We start from the raw sequence: 16,285 nt of genomic DNA, 5'->3' as shown, positions 1-16,285 counted from the left end.
GCTGAGGTTAAAGTCTGGTTAGGTTTAGGCACAAAAACCACATGGTTAAGGTTAGGTAAAGATAATCGTTTGGGTTAAAACACCTGGTTTTCTTGCCAGTAAAATGGCTGCAAATGTTCTGACGTCTGGTTTTGTCGGTTGAAACTAGACCTGAGCAGTGGTCTTAAGCAGCTACTTTGATGCTTTTGTACTTTTCTAGCTAACCACCCAACCAACTTCCTGCTAACATGGATGTGAGCTTGTATAGATAACACCTCACGTTTGATACACATTGTAGAATTTTTTATGTGATATGTATTAAACATAATGAAACTCAGAGATTCAATGTATCCGTGGTTTGCAGAAAGGTACAGTGCCAACATTTTATTCACTTCAAATTTACAAGCTAGGCCTCCTTCCTCAAATAACCCGTTTGAAGGCTTGGTCATGCCAGAACTCACTACGGTGAAGCTTCATTTTTATGGTTTCTCTAATCAAATAAGCGCAAATGTCAACCTTGTGAACTTTGACACACAAATGTGCGTTGCTAATAGCAAGTTTGGGCTCACAGTGCTGATCTTTGATAGAGCAGAGAGTCCAACAGGAGGAAGCAATCATAGCTTATTGGCTGTGTTGCAACGCCATCTTGTTGAAGTATAAAGTGCTCCACAACAGAGACATGGTTCACAGACAGTTATGAGACAGAAATTGGTGACTAGATTTTTCTTCTCTCTTCAATAACTTTACTGAATTAAATGATGTACAATCCTGAGAACAAAACACCAGGAGTAAACAACACAGAGAAAGTGGACAAGCTATTGTGACTGGCTAGCATTAGCATGTTTCTGGTTAGCTAGTGTGTTTGCGGTTTATTTTCATTTATAACTTTAGCTGGCTAGCTGCATTTGGTTACTTAGCCTTGCGAGTAGTCACTACATCACTGTGCTTGATTTGTGGAGAAATTTATACTCAAACAGAGGAGGATTAAATAAAAGTGGATGGTGCAACTCAAGCTGTAGATTCCTCTATTTTGGACTCTCCGGTTCCTGTTCCCTCAAATGTCTTCCCAATTTGAAGCATGAAACTGAATGTGAGGCAACAATTTTGCACGTATACTTCACCCCTGTGAGCGAATGCACTGTTCGCAGCAATCCTATATAGGAATGAAATTATTTCTCTGCAAAAATGTGCCTTGTTAAAAAAAATGCTTATCATTTTCCCAAGCTTTTCAGTGCTTTTTCTTTTTAAAGTGCAGCTATGCGATTTCTATGGAGAAGAAGCTACAAAGCTCTTAATACTAAACTCTCAATCCAACCAATGTTTGTGTGTTTATATAAATATATTTCATATAGATATATCACACAACATCATTGTGGTTTTCTTCCTTTCTGTATTACTACCTTTAAATACAAGCCAATGACTGCTGATACATGTGTTCCAGTAGCTATGAAAAATGCAAGTGCTTTAATTAATTCAAATCTAATTGAAAATATTTGTGCAGCTTTACTGTGAGCAATAATGTGCACATTATATTAATATAAGTGCCTTAAGATACTCTACTTAAAATATGACATATGATATGAAAAAATGATTTGGCTTTGTTATTACTGGCCTGGAGATCTTGTACAGTATATAAGACCATGGCTTTATCTGTGGGTAGAAAATAAAACTATCTCCTAGTGATGGGAAAAGAAGATACACTGTAAATGTCGTTTTTTCCACATGGTAAATGCTTCATTCACATGGTATATATAATATACACCATATAAGTCACAGCTGTTTTGTTGTCTGTTAAAGGAAAACGGCATAAAACATGAAACAAAAATGTCATCAGGCATACATTCTAAAAAGTCAATTGAACTTATCTGACATTTGACAATATTTGTAGAAATGTTGCACCGTCCTGTGAATCATACACTCAGATGCAAACACATGCACACACATGCGGTCACGGCAGGATTTTCTTTCCAGAGAGCAGCATGTTAAAAGTTGAAAGTTTTGTGTGTGTATGTATGTGTGTGACTGTGACTGTGTGTGTGTGTAAATGTGCATGAAGGCATCGTGGGTCGTTTTTGAGTTTGTAATTTGTGTGTCTGGATTTACTTTGTCCATCATTGTGATTGCATGTGTTTGCACGCACGCATGTGTATGTTGGAAGGGGGAGGGAGGTGGCATTATGGCTGAGGAAAGGCTGTTGGCATAAAGGAAGCACCCATTCCATCACCACCAACACACACATTCACACATTCTGCATTAAGCAGCGCTCACACACGTGCACTCAGAGACTCAGCAGCCGAGGATCTCTGACGTCATAACCTGGCGTGTGGGTTGACGATGACGCCGTCTTCGGGCAGGTCTTTCACGGGTAGGTCGCTCATGTCTCCTACTCCGTGGTCTGTGCTTTCGCAGCTGCTTTGAGGCGACTCTGGGGGCGGCTGGTACAGGATGCTGGCTAACAGGAAAAAGATTGTCCCCAAAACCTGGAGAGGAGGACGACGATTAAAGTGTATTGTCTAATGCATAACGTAATTATTAACATCATCATGTCTATAAATCGACTTATCGTATGATACATGGACTGGACCTTGATCATTTCTTGACCTCAATATTGCCACACTTCACATTAGCAGCTAAGAGGCTATTCATGTCACATTGGCTAAACAAGTAGTGTCCTCCATTCCTCACTGTGTATGTGCTGAGTGGAGACTGTAGAAGAATTAAAGGTAAATAATTCTGTCCCCAACCATAATGACAGTCTCTGTTTTTACAGAAGTTTAGCACCCACTCTCCAATCCCACCCCCCTTTGCATTATTATACTATTATATTATCATTATATCAGTGGTATAAAATGATTTTCAAATAACAATAACATCATTCATCAGGATTATTTCTGAGACAATATATCCTCCAACAAATAAGTTATTGTGACAGACCTTAGGTACAGGTATAGTTTAATTGTTCATCTTTTTTATAATTTTAGAAATACACCTATTTGCTTTCTTACAAAGAGTAAGATGAATAGACTGATATCACTACGCACATACATGTAGCCAGTATTAAGACTGGAAACACATAAATAGCTTGTCTTGCTGGTCCAGAACTGAACTATTGTGGATTTACATGCATTACATTCTGTAACTCAGTAACCTTTAGTAAGTCACTGCACCCAGCCACTGTTCACAAAGCACTAATTACAACACCTAAAACCACAGATTCTCATTTTTATGTTTCTGTTTGTGTTTTCAGACTAAAGAAACAAATCATTTTTGATATATTTGCCAGTATATTTTTATACTTTGGAGAGAACCAGGCTAGTAGTTTCCCCCTTGCTTCCAGTCTTTATGCTAAGCTAAGCTAATCACCTCCTGTATCAAGCATACTACATTTTCTTTTCTAACAGCTGGTCAACACAGGCCCTGTTTCAGGTTAATTTGTCCATTTCAAATATGCCTGATGGAACAGATATACTTCTATTTTAATCAGTACAGCTGTTCATGTGGTCTTTTACATGTGTAACATGTATGATTGTATGTTGAGTCCTGAGTGCTGCCAAAACATGCGTCAACTACACTCACTATGGTAAAAAAATAAAGTTAAAATCAAAACTATTTTGAACATCCATAAATTGTATCGAAATAAGAAATCCCATGAATTTCGTTTGCCAACTCTTCCATGAATAAATGTATATGTTGAGCATACAGTGACTTCTGTACCCCACCAGCATCATTTTGTATACAAACTAGGCTCTGGAGCCTGAATGTGAGATTATAGTGTATTACTATTACCTTATATATGATGCCAGCTACTAGTGTGTACCGGCTCATGGCTGAATTCTGATAGAGGTAGCAGGAGCCCTGCTCACCACACTGATCCTGCCACAGTAAGCAGGAGATGTCAATCACAGAGCCAAAAGCTATAGGTCCTGGAATACCACCTGTGAGGAAGCAATTACACACATATTAGATCATGGCATCTGCATTGGTAAGAATGATGTTTAAATGAGAGAATTAACAATGGGTGATTGAGATGTTAAAAGTAAACTTTGTGAGAAAAAAATCCTGTTTGCCTACCAAGTGTGCGCACCACAATCCACTGAATGCCAAGTCCAAAGGATCTCTGGCTGTCTGGCACACACCTACACAAACACAGCACAGACAGCAGTGGTCAGATATGAAGGCATACTGATATCTCAGACTTCATTACATAACAGTTTGACACTTTTCCTGAGCTGCATTTAGTGCATTGTTTTTGCTGTCACAAACCATCCACTGGGATCATTCCTGAGCTGTTGTTACCAGACAACATGAGTGGTGATGATCCCACAGGATTCTTTCCTTCTGCAGCAAAGAGAGTGACTGATGTGTAGCATTTTCACAGCATGCTATAAATGGTTTCACCTACAGCTACAGTGGAAGGATCCTAGATTATAGTTTTCGGAATTTCTTCTTCATAGATAAAAGGATTGTAGACAGTGTAGATAACATTACAGATAATATTCATGGGCTGATTGCTCTCTTTCTCACTCTTGCTCTCTGACACAGCGTTCACACATTAGCAAAAAAATGACAGTTTTCCCTTTATCTTATGTATTTACTGCAGCATTAGTTGGATATAATGCATGAATGAAAAGTAGAAATGCAGAAGAGGAAAATTAAACATAAAAAAGAGAGTCTGAGAGTCTTTCTCCACAGTAAATCAGCTGTTGAGAGTTTGGTGGTTGTTTTTTTGTACTTTAGAACTTAACATTCAAAGAGTAATGTTTTATTTCTGTTATTTATGGGCTTTCTCTGTCTCAAAGAAAGCTTTCCATCACTGTCTCTTCTCACCAGTCTGTCTATTTACTGCTGGCTGACACAGTCAGAGTTCAGAAGCCCTGCTGCTGCAGAGCGGAGCGGCTCACTGTTCACTTGTTTATTCAAAGTTTATTAATATTGATTGTGTCGTGTGTCCAAATTGCATCAGATTCGACACTGCAGCGATCTACTCCAAGTGTGAAGTAGATTGGATGAACACTTCTCGAGATACACCACATACATAAATACAGACAGAGATTTCTTGCTTTATAGTTAGATTTTCAATTTTTCACAGCACTGCACCATCAGTGTTAGGCCTATATTGTTGTAAATTGGAGGTTGAAAACATTGAATTTGACAGAGATGAAGCCCAGGACAGGTTTTATAAGTGACCCAATTGTAATTGGACAGTTATCCTAATTTTTCAATATGAAGAGACAGTTAATAGCTGGTTATGTGTAGTGAAAAACTAAAAACAACCAAAAAGCAACACCATTAATGTAATATTAGCTCTATTAAATGGTAACAATAGTGAGTGAGTAGTATTTTTACTGTTTAGTCAACGACAATCTATAGTACAGGCATTTTTTCGATTTTACTCTGACCACTCACCTGAGAGTGGCAGTGAGTGCTGGGATGCTACAGAGAAAGGTGAAGGAGATGATGATGAAGAGGAACGAGAGGAAGGCTGGCATGTGGTGGCATGTGCTCCCGCACTTCCCTGTCAGAGCGAAGCCCTCCTCGCCCCAGGACACATTACCCACCACACAACTACATCCAGAGTACACCTACAGTAAAAAAACAAAAACACAGGAAAGAAAGTAGGTTTGAGAAAATATTCTGCCTCATTAATGTGCATATTTACTGTATGCAGGTTCAGGTTCATCAACTTGTAGTGTTACTGTGTGTCTGCTTTTGCATTCTGCTACTTAGACAGATTTGGTCTGACTGTGAAAGGTTGATCTAGCATTTTCCTTGCAAACCTTTGAGACTTGGGTGGCATACAACAAAAAAGGTCAGACTCAACAACACAGAGCCTGGGTGTAAGTATGTGTCAAATAGTTTATAATCACCTGAAAATAAGAATAATTGTATTTCTGTTAGCTTATAATGAGCCTGTTATATCTATAGATGAAGAGCCTGACATCTTGCTATAGCCCAGAACAAATAATTCAAACACTGGTTCTAAAGAGTTACTTTTGCAATCACCATAGGTTCACCTACATGTTTAGAAGGCGGGGAGGAGGGGAGATGTATTCAGTTGTTTGCAATCTGCAACGTCACCACTAGATGGAACTAAATCTTACACACTAGTCCTTTAAATTCTGTGGTGTCTTTAAGGCAGATCATATTTTGAGCCTAGCCCCAGGTTTTATTTTTCAGTCTTAATAAACTGGTGTTTTAATATAGAAGAGCTGAACTTTATTTGGATTATCAGAGCAGAGGGAGGGTGACGGTGAGTAATACAGTGCTGCATGACGAGCAGCTATGTTATACAGGCAGGCAGTAAAGTTACTTTCAGACGGTTGGCCCTGCTGACTCCAGTGTTGCAGGCGTGTCGCCACCTTTCCATATAACATTATAGAAAGCACAAAAAACCATAATCTTCATGGCTGCAGTAGGCAGAGACACATACAGAGCTCTCCATTATCACAAAACATCTTTTATGCATGTTGAGTTTTTCTATCACTTTTCCTTACAGCTTTGCATCTATAAAATATCCTATTGAAATGGTTAATTACTGCTATTAATGTCATCAGAGTATCTGTAATGAGTTAGATTAATAAATCTAACCAACAATTATCAATACACACATATATTGATTGTTTATGTAATTTCCATTTAGTCACTGTGCATTGCAATTCAACTATTCCGATGTGAGCTATCATTTCCAATTTCCCTCACATGGAGAAACAACCACATTTAAGAGTAGTCATGTGAGAGTACAGACTAATATTATTATGAAAAACTGATATGCCTCAAATACATTTGATTTTGCTCAAAAAAAGCTTCTGCATATCAGTGCCTCTACTGCAGTATTTAGCATTTTCAGTTTTTATTAACACTGTAAATGGCCATAACTGGATATGAGTTCATTTTAAATACACTGCTTTGTCTGATGCTAGGATGTTTGGCACGTCTTGCAACATCCGCTCATCCTACAGCCTACACACTGTAGAAGAGTGTATGTTTTCAGCTACTGAGCTTGAAATATGGGTTGAGGAAACCAGTAATCAGGAATGCATATATGGTACCATATCGAACATAATGCCGTCAGCTGTATTTACAGGCTTTCTATCGATGGCTTTTACTTGGAATTACTCTTCAGCACCTTGAAACACTTCCCCCGACCCTTAAATCAAATCTAAATTTGCCTCGAGTCAGAGTGCAATGACAGGAACAGTGGGTGTACTGTACCTGTTTGCCAGTGGAGCGCTCAGTGTGGTTGATAGAGGTGCAGCCAGCGTGGCAGGGAGAGTAATACATCACACCATCCGCCCCACACACTGGGTTGTACAGCTCTCTGACACAGCCACAGCCAGCATTACAGCTGACTGTCAGGTCCTCCTCTAAAGAAGAGCTGCAGACATGGGGACAAAGACAGAAGTGAGAGGGATGGAAGCGACGAAGAAAAGACAGCCAAAGAACAGAATAAAAGGATGAAGAAGGAAGAGAAAAGGAGTGTTATTGCTTTGACTACATAGAGGTTTAATTTACTGAACTGTGACTGAACTTCAAGTTTACATATACAAATGATCCGTACATTGTATGATGAGATGAAAAAGCTGGTTGTACCAGTTTATGACCTTCTGTTTGTTTAATGAGATAGAGATAGAGATATGTGTTCTAGACTACCTGAAACGGCAGCACACACAGAATAAACAACATCTTCTACTTCCCCTCATTGATTTAGTGTGTTCTTCAGTGTGGTAACCCGAGAACTAGCCAGTTGTGGAGGAAGTATTTAGATCCTTTACCAAAACAGTACCAAAACAGTACCAAAACAGCGATGTAAAAATACAACTTTACAAGTCCAACACAATTAGCAGCAAAATGTACATGAAGTATGATGTTGTAGCTGTTGGAGGTGGAGCTAGTTTCAACAACTATATATAGAGTTAGCTAGTTTAGTCCAGTGGTTCCCAGTGGGACCTGATTTCTTCTCCCAAAAAACTATACATAGAAATTTGCAGTTACAATATGTAACTAACGCCCCTTTCGCAAATGCACTCTGAATGGTAACAGATAACATACATCAGTTCACAACTCATAAATGTGAAGCATAATAAGACAGAGAGGTACCGGCTGTGCCATGGTTAACACCATGCCAGCCCAGTGTGGAAAAGGGGCTGAGTGATATTACTGTACACTCACTCCACACAGTACTGCTGCTGCAGAAGGGTGAGACATTGATTAGTTCCCCTAATGGTTCCCCATGCAGCCTACTAATCCGTGATGACAGGATTAGAGGCACACTGTTTGACATGTGTGTAAAAGCGCTAGATTTGACAATGTGTCATCTGCCATTTAGCATGTTAAAACTGAATGAGTCAGGGAGGACTCAAACTCATCACACGCATACAAACTAATGAAAGGGTCTACCGCCGCCATCCCTCTACAGAGAGCCGTGAATGATGATAAAGCTCTCATGTTGTGCACCCGGATGGCCTGCGGAGGATCCACTTCCACTGCTGTGTAGACTTGTATGATAGCATCACACAGCCAATGAGACAGACACTGTTTTGATGGAGTCACATCTTGTGAATGCCCTCTATAATGAATGAACAGCTGCTATGTCTGCTGCAAAATAAATGTACATTGGTAATTATAGTGCAAGGAAAAGGAAAAAAAAGTAGTAGTAGTAGTATATATAATAGAGGTTAGGGTGGATAGGTGAAGAATTTGCCCTGGTAGAGGGGCTAGAGGTAAAGTAATACAACCCCGGAATAATTAAGTCTAAAGTCATTAGTATGTATCTTCTGGGAATATAAATTAATGTACCACAGATAATTCTCTTAATTCCCCCAACCTCATGGTGGCACTAGAGGTAAAGCACAGTGGAGGTTTCTGGCAGTACTTCTCCCACTTCCAAGGTGCATGGAAAAGGGGAAAAATGTCTAAAAAGGTCAAAGCTCCAGTAACACTTGTAGTATACAGAACAACATTTGAGATAGTAGCCTTCATCAGAGCCACTTTGTGGTTGGATGACACTGATGAAGGCTGCAAACTGAAACGCATTGGTCTAACAATAGTTATTCTGTATGCTACAAGTGTTGCTGGTGCTCGATGTAAAGTAAGGAAATAATCAATGTCAAATTAGGTTTCATCCTTTGGGGACCATGAATGTCTGTATCACCACTTCTCGTAATGGGAATCCTGAAAAAGGAATTTCTTTGGCACAACAAAATGGTCTAATATTATTGACTATAATGATTTACAACGGGTGTTATAAAACATAAAGAAGACATTCCCACCTGTTTCTAAGGCGTAGCTTGCTGGGCTTGTCATACAGATGTTTGTACTGATCCAGTTGGTGCGCTGGACTGGACTGGTATGGTGCTGTGACACCAGCCATGGGCACATTGGGGCAGTGGATGAGAAAGATGAAAATGGTGACTAGGCTGACAATTGCACACATCATGCAGAAGCGGATGATGCCTCGACAGCGCAGGTTCAATCTCTTAACGATATAGCCGCCAAGGAAGGTGCCACCGCCTCCTGCTGGTACCACCATGTATCCTGAGAAGGGTGAAGAGTAGCATACAGTCACATGTAGTCAGGCTGATAGATACAACACATGTGTTATGTGTCAGATAAGGGATTTATTGTCAACATGAATTAACATTATTGACATCATTTTATCAATAATATAATTTGGATTATGGTTGGGGGTTATAATGAGCTTGAGCAAATATATGTCCATGTCTAAGAAGACTGGACTCATGTTGTTTCTGTTTGATTTACTGAAACTTATTCAGGCATCTGGTGGTATGACAATGAATCTTTCCCCAAACAGTCTGGAAACGGTTTTATGGATTATAAAAATGTCCTAATCCTTGATAAAATTAAAGAAGTTCATATGAAAACCGATAGAAATAGACAGAAAAACACAAATACCAACACATTCTGACAGTCAACATGACCATTTATGTTAATAACATGACATCTGATTGTGGGACTATGAGGAACAACTGTTCTAATTGATGCTTCTATGGCCACAAACAGTGGCTAGTGTTTGTAAGACTATATTTTGCTAGATATGAGGGCTCCATCATTTTATATGTTATATTGCAGCAGATGTTGATCTACACAAAACAACACATTCCCACCTTCTGCGTAGACATAAAGTTAAAAGATAACATATTCCATTTTCTTGTCACAAACAACCGCCATGTCCTGCATTGATGACATATTTTCCTGTTCCGTCCTTTCCAGGGACGCATCAGGACACATTAGTGTTTACAGTACAAAAGATATGTGGTCAAATGTGTTCCAGACCACCTTGGCAAGTGGTTGTTTAGAGCTTTTTAGAGCTGTCCACTTGTTGTCAGATCACCCAAGATGCGTGTTAATGCCAGGTTTAAACAGGGCAATACTGTAGTGGGTCATCTGGCCCACAGAAGCCTTGCTCAGCTCCCATCTACTCCAGCTGGGACTAGTTGGCAGCAGTTTTATCACTGTCATGTCCTGAGGTCATAAGCCTGAAGATGCTTACTAATTAGCCAGCCAAGTGGTGAGAGTGTCCAGGAGTGAACGGACAGGGAAAAGAAAAGGTTGGTGCATTGAGTTCTGAGTTGGAAGTGATGAGATACTGTGTTCACATTACATTTTTAAGAGTCCACACATGAATGTGAACCATCAACAAAAGAAGATAGGATCTGACAAAAAAATTGAGCATTAAGGCTTGTAAAATGAACCTTACTTTGGAGTATACTGTAGTGCTACAACTGTAGTGCTGCAAAAACAGGACGGAGTGGATTTGTGACCACCCCGAAGAGTATATCCCATTCCAAGAGGAATTTCATTTTTTCCATCCCCACTTGATAAAGTTATTTTGTGTTTGTTTAAATGCCATCAATAGAAATACAGTCAAATACAACTATTAGCATGGTTTGATTACATAAAATAGTGAGAAGGTGTTGAATTCTAGACTAGATAATTTATTTCTCCAGTATCCCCATTGGACAGCTCAGAGTCCAGTTATGACTGTAACAATGAATGAGTAATAAGAATAATACAGAGCTAAAGCAGCTTTGTAAGTATGAACAATTTGACAATTTGACTGATCTTTTAGGTTGACACAAAATCCATCATATGATTTGATTTTTTTTCTGGTCACTCACCAAACCATGTAGCAGCCTCTGACGCACTGAGACTGAACTGTGACTCCAAGAACTTTGGACCAAACGTGGACATGCCAGCGATGAGGGTGGCCTCAGTAGCCCCAGCCAAGCACAAAAACAGAAAGGTGGGATTCTTTAAAAGGAGCAGCACAGATCTAGAAAGGCAAAGTGAAAAAGACAAACGGAGAGTGGTTATTTTTCTTCTTCTTCATGTTGACATGTTTCCTCAATAGGATATGCTTTTGTAAATTTTCCTAAAATTGCCACAGAAATTGGTAGGTATGATGTTCAACTATTTGTTGTCATATTCCATCTTTGTAGTTCTGTAATGAAAGTGAACCTGAAAGGGTCAGAGAGAGAGCAGAAGAAAGCAGAGGGCGTTAATAACTGTCCTTTTTAATTAAGCCAGTCTGCACTAATCTCAAAAGCCTGAAGACATTTCTAACATAGCAAAGATAAACACTGTGCTACGTCCAAAGTTATTGTTACACTCTATCTCATGTTACATAATATGTTGTGATTATTGTTACACCCTATCTCCGTAATCCCCTGCGCTGGAGAGATGAAATCACACTGTGGTTGTTGAGTTTGTAGTTTGTATTTTATATTTGTAATTGTTGATGGAAGGATTTTTGTTCCTGACGTTATCAGGCAAAAGTACATGAGTGTGCCGCCTGCCTTAATTCATTAGTAGAATACACAGTGATTGCTCTACCTTGGCATGTCTTTGACTGATTTCCCAAACTGAGGGTCTGAGGCTGTGGTGTGGCTGCCATCTTTAAGCTGGTGGGCCTCAGACACCCGCATGGCCACGTACTCCTGAGAGCCTGCAAGGAGATGCGAGGAGCAAGTGAGCAGTGAAGAAATGTTAAATTAAATCATTGATTTTCCAACTGATGTCTGATCATCACTCCATGGTTACTTTTCAAAAGCACTACAATTATAGACACTGGGTGTTTAGATGTTTTGGTTATGAAAAGAGTGAATCAGAAGGTCTGCAGGACACAAGGCCTGACCAGTCTGGGAAGTATTTGATAATAAGGTTTCCTTGGAAAATGATGACAATGTAAAAGTTAGTTAGTGTTTGAATAATCAGTCGATAACATTGGTATGTAAGAGAGGATCGAGGTAACGTTTGTCTACGATAAGTACATGATTGGGTTATTTAACATTATATGAATGTAAGTATCAATTGATTTTTGAGTACATGGTGCATAAAGGGTGTTGGGTCTTCATTGACATCTTTTCTAGGTATCAAGTCAAATCTTTGCAGTAGATGGTTCATTGCTAATTTACATTGAAATCATCAATCTTTTTGAGCAACATTCCACACAACGACATAACCTACAATATAGGTCTATTCAATTTGTTTTGTAGTAGTAGTTTAGGGGCAAGGGTTGATGAATGGGGACACCAGGTACACATTGCTGTATGTAGCTGTAGTTACATGAAGAAGTAGCTGCTAGGCAAATGAAAAGTACATCTTGACATGACCTACATCTTCTGTTTTCCCTAACCTCTTACTGTAACTACTGTCATTTCCGAAAAAAGTCTCATTGTCAGAGTACAAATATAATATAATAGTGTGTGTGTGGGTGGGTGTTTTGCACACATGCAGAGTGGTACCTGGTAGCTGTCGTGGGTAGCCCAGGATCGGGAATGCTACCAGCAGAGCTGCTGCTCCTCCTGCCAGGAAGCCGATCCACCAAGCCCCGACCCACAGAGGGTTCTCTGGAGTAACGTCTGTCCTGTGATAACACATACATACACACACACTGTATGAATCACTTGACATTCACTAACATTGACCACTAAACACTCGACAATGACATATCTGCTGTATGAATTTTTCTCTTCTATTCTGTCCTACATGTTTCAATTCTGTTCTATCTATTTTATACAGTTCTATTTTACATTTTGCTACTTGATTCCATTCAACAGTCTTCTGGCCTGTTGTAGTTCATGAGTTTATACATATTCTACTAAATTCTGTGTTATTCTAAACTTCTCTAGTCTATTCAAGTCCATTCTGTCCTCAAAAAACAGACTCACGTCAGGTGGATCTCAGTGTAAATGTTGAGGAAATAGCCTCCCAGCAGGTAGCCCGCTGCCGGACCCACAATGGCCGCTGTGTAAAAGATCCCTGGAGACGGAGACAGACCACAGACACAGAGAGAGGACATGGGTGTGTCAGTACAACGACTACTTCCCGTTTCCCTCTCGCCACTTCCTGTCGCACAGGTTAAAAGGGTCCCATTGTTATTTGCAGGCCTGTTTGTCCAAAAAATAAAAGTTAATGTTTTATAAATAAATAAAAAGGAGCTTGATATGTTTGGTTGCTTGACTCACACTGTGGTCTGCTGCTGTTTGGGCAAAGGGGACAAGGCATGATTTATTGACAATTGTACTATTATTGATGTACAGAGTGAATGCTGAGTGGTGGTTATGGGAGCCACAGAGGGTCATAGTTGCAGGGGAGGAGACATTGATCAATACTGATGGAAACACAAGAGATTCAGCATCATTACTGACTGTATGCCTGCGTTTGCAAAAGTATGCACGGGCCCATTCGATTATTTCTACCCAATAACCTCTTTCATATGTAAACTATTCTTAGTAATAGAGGAAGAAACAGTGCTATGATTGTCCTCTGGATGGCTGCTGCTAATTGGAATCATTACACAGTGAGTGTCATTAGGGAGACACATATGGTACCTTGTCTAATTGTGGAGGGAACACACAACACACATTCAACCAAATTACAACATAAACACTTTGATTAAACTTCCAAACAATGAAAAAAAAAAAAAAAAAAAATTAAAACACATCTGTCATTGTGAGTCGACCCATTCACCTCGTATTCTATGTTCTCGTTCATGTAAACAATCCAAATGATCACTTGCACATCATTTAATGGCATGGACTATTGCAGAAGGCCTGCTATTTGCAAATGTGTTCTCATTATTCTACACTATGAAAACAATTAGAATACAGAGGCTGAAAGTCCTGTCAATATGAGCTGAGAATGAACAGAAGCTTGCTAGACACCCAGCTCAAGCCTATAGCATTCATACTGTATTCTAAACCACTTGTTAGTGTTGAGAATATTAAGCAGGTGTAATATTGATGAAATATTGAGTTAAACCCTCGGGACATAGGTTAATATGACAATTTGGCAAAGCTAATGTGAGATCAATGTAGGACTGAATGATTAGAGTAAATATCTGATTGTGATTATTATGACCAATATTGCAATTAAAAAATCATTTAATTTGTATGAATTAAATGCCACAGTCTACATAGTTTTAATGAAGATTTGTGCTAAATACAGTCGTGCAACATCATGCATGTCAAACCTATTTCTCTCCCCCCTTGTTTCCTGTCAGCCTCTGTGTCACAAACTGTCAAACAAAGGCAAAAAAACCCCAAAAATAATATATATCTGTTTTTTTCTTCTTTTTTTATGACAGGGTGAAACTAAAGTTATGTAAAGAGTGTCAGACAATGTTTGACACAGATCATACACATCACAGCTCTGCATTTACACTAATAACAGCTGTGATACCTGGAGGTCCTGTTTCAGAGGTGATACATTTAAATAATGTCATCCTGAAAAGAGGAGATTTATGCAATCCATTTACCTGCTGTCTCAAGGTTCACCACTCTGTTGATGTTTTTGTACAGTAATAACATTTAGATCACTGTCTATGTTCTCTATGTTTTCTAACACTGAAGTTACACAGAGAGGTACATCTGCTTTGCTTAAATTATCTTTGGTTAACCAGACAACTAACTAGACACCAGCCAGGAGTTCCTTTTTTGTTGTTCTGCTAAACCACACTTTCTATATCTTTTAGCTGCAGCTGTGCAAATTTGCCTGAGACAAGTGTGACTGACTAAAACTGTCTACAGCATGTTAAGATAATGTTAAATATAAATTCTAAAATGGTTTAATTTGCAATTTGCGAGTTTGACTTTAAAAAGATTGTTCCACTTTATTTTGACTTCAGAAAATTTGGAACACAGCAAAACCCAACAGTAATATGCTGTACTGGATGAATTACTGAGTGTGACTCACCAATATAAACAGGCGCATAGTTGGATTTGACGTTCTCATCCAGGTATGTGACTCCTAATGTGTAGAGAGGCGTAGCACCCACGCCATGTAGAAACTGTCCCAGCATGAAAACAAAACGGTAGCTGGACAATCCTCCTCCCTCCTTGTCCCGGCATGGGCTGGTACGGTTGGTAGAGCACATTCCTATTCGCTCAGGCACGCTGACCTGGTAGGGGGGTGTGGTGAAGTGTGGCAAGGCAAACACCAGAGAACCTACCGCCATGATCAGCACCCCCCATCCCAACCATCGAGGCTTGTGTCCCGTCCCTCCGAAGTAGCTGACAAAGGCCAGGCAGACGCAGGCGGCGATGTCGTAGGAGCTGGCGATGAGGCCGGCCTGGTAGCTGCGCAGGTCGAAGCGCCTCTCAATGGAGGTGACTACTGTGTTAATGAAGCCGTTGATTATCATTCCCTGGAGGAAAGAGGCAACGCACAGGAAGAACAGCACCCAACGATGGGTGTTGAAAACCTGGATAGCTTTGGGCTTCAGAGCCCCCCAGCCACATAGCTGATCCGAGTCCGTGGAGATCAGCTTTAACCCCATCGGTGACTCTGCATGGGGTGTTGTTTGAACCCCATATAGCTGCCCGGGGAGTGTTGAAGCCCCGGTGAAAATTTGGGGCCGAACAGGGCCATCAGCTCCAGAGCTGCCAGGGCTTCTAGGCCCTGAGCCTATGGGGCTACCTGTCTGAGAGTCCACAGGGCTGGGGGTGTCCAGAGAGGGACCTCCGCTGAGAGGGCAGTCCTGCAGGTCCAGGAGCTCCTGCTTGGAGCTGAAGGAGGCATCGGCATTGAGCAAGATTGGCATCGCCCCTCTGAGGGGCACTGTAAGGCTCCGGTGGCACAGATAGAGGCTAGATGTTGAAGGTGTTTGAACGAGGGAGATATGTGTGATAAGTGTTCACGACCATAAGGTAGAAAACAGGGAATGTGAATCAGCTGAGGCTCAGGGTGAATAAATACATTGTGGTCTGGGCTGTCGTGTTTTAGTTGGGCTTGTCTCTAAAATTATCTGTTCTTGGCTTGTGTTGTGCGCTCCATCTGTCCACAG

The 16,285-nt window shown here is 40.2% G+C and overlaps 1 protein-coding gene across 1 annotated transcript; it reads right to left on the bottom strand.

Moving 5' to 3' along the window:
• Positions 1-2,288: 2,288 nt before the first annotated feature.
• On the bottom strand, positions 2,289-16,042 carry slco4a1 (solute carrier organic anion transporter family, member 4A1). Its single transcript, XM_053317657.1, has 11 exons — positions 15,196-16,042; positions 13,170-13,260; positions 12,744-12,865; positions 11,833-11,944; positions 11,118-11,272; positions 9,249-9,513; positions 7,192-7,354; positions 5,386-5,561; positions 4,051-4,115; positions 3,766-3,914; positions 2,289-2,459 (listed from the first exon to the last, which is right to left on the bottom strand). Exons 1-11 carry the CDS (start codon positions 16,040-16,042, stop codon positions 2,289-2,291), a joined length of 2,316 nt encoding a protein of 771 aa, XP_053173632.1.
• Between the last annotated feature and the right edge of the window lie 243 nt (positions 16,043-16,285).

Source organism: Scomber japonicus, chromosome 4 (genome assembly GCF_027409825.1).
Source record: "Scomber japonicus isolate fScoJap1 chromosome 4, fScoJap1.pri, whole genome shotgun sequence".
In the NCBI taxonomy this organism is placed as follows: domain Eukaryota; kingdom Metazoa; phylum Chordata; class Actinopteri; order Scombriformes; family Scombridae; genus Scomber; species Scomber japonicus.
Note: the sequence above shows the minus strand (reverse complement) of the source record. Positions and strands in the feature narration are given on the sequence as shown.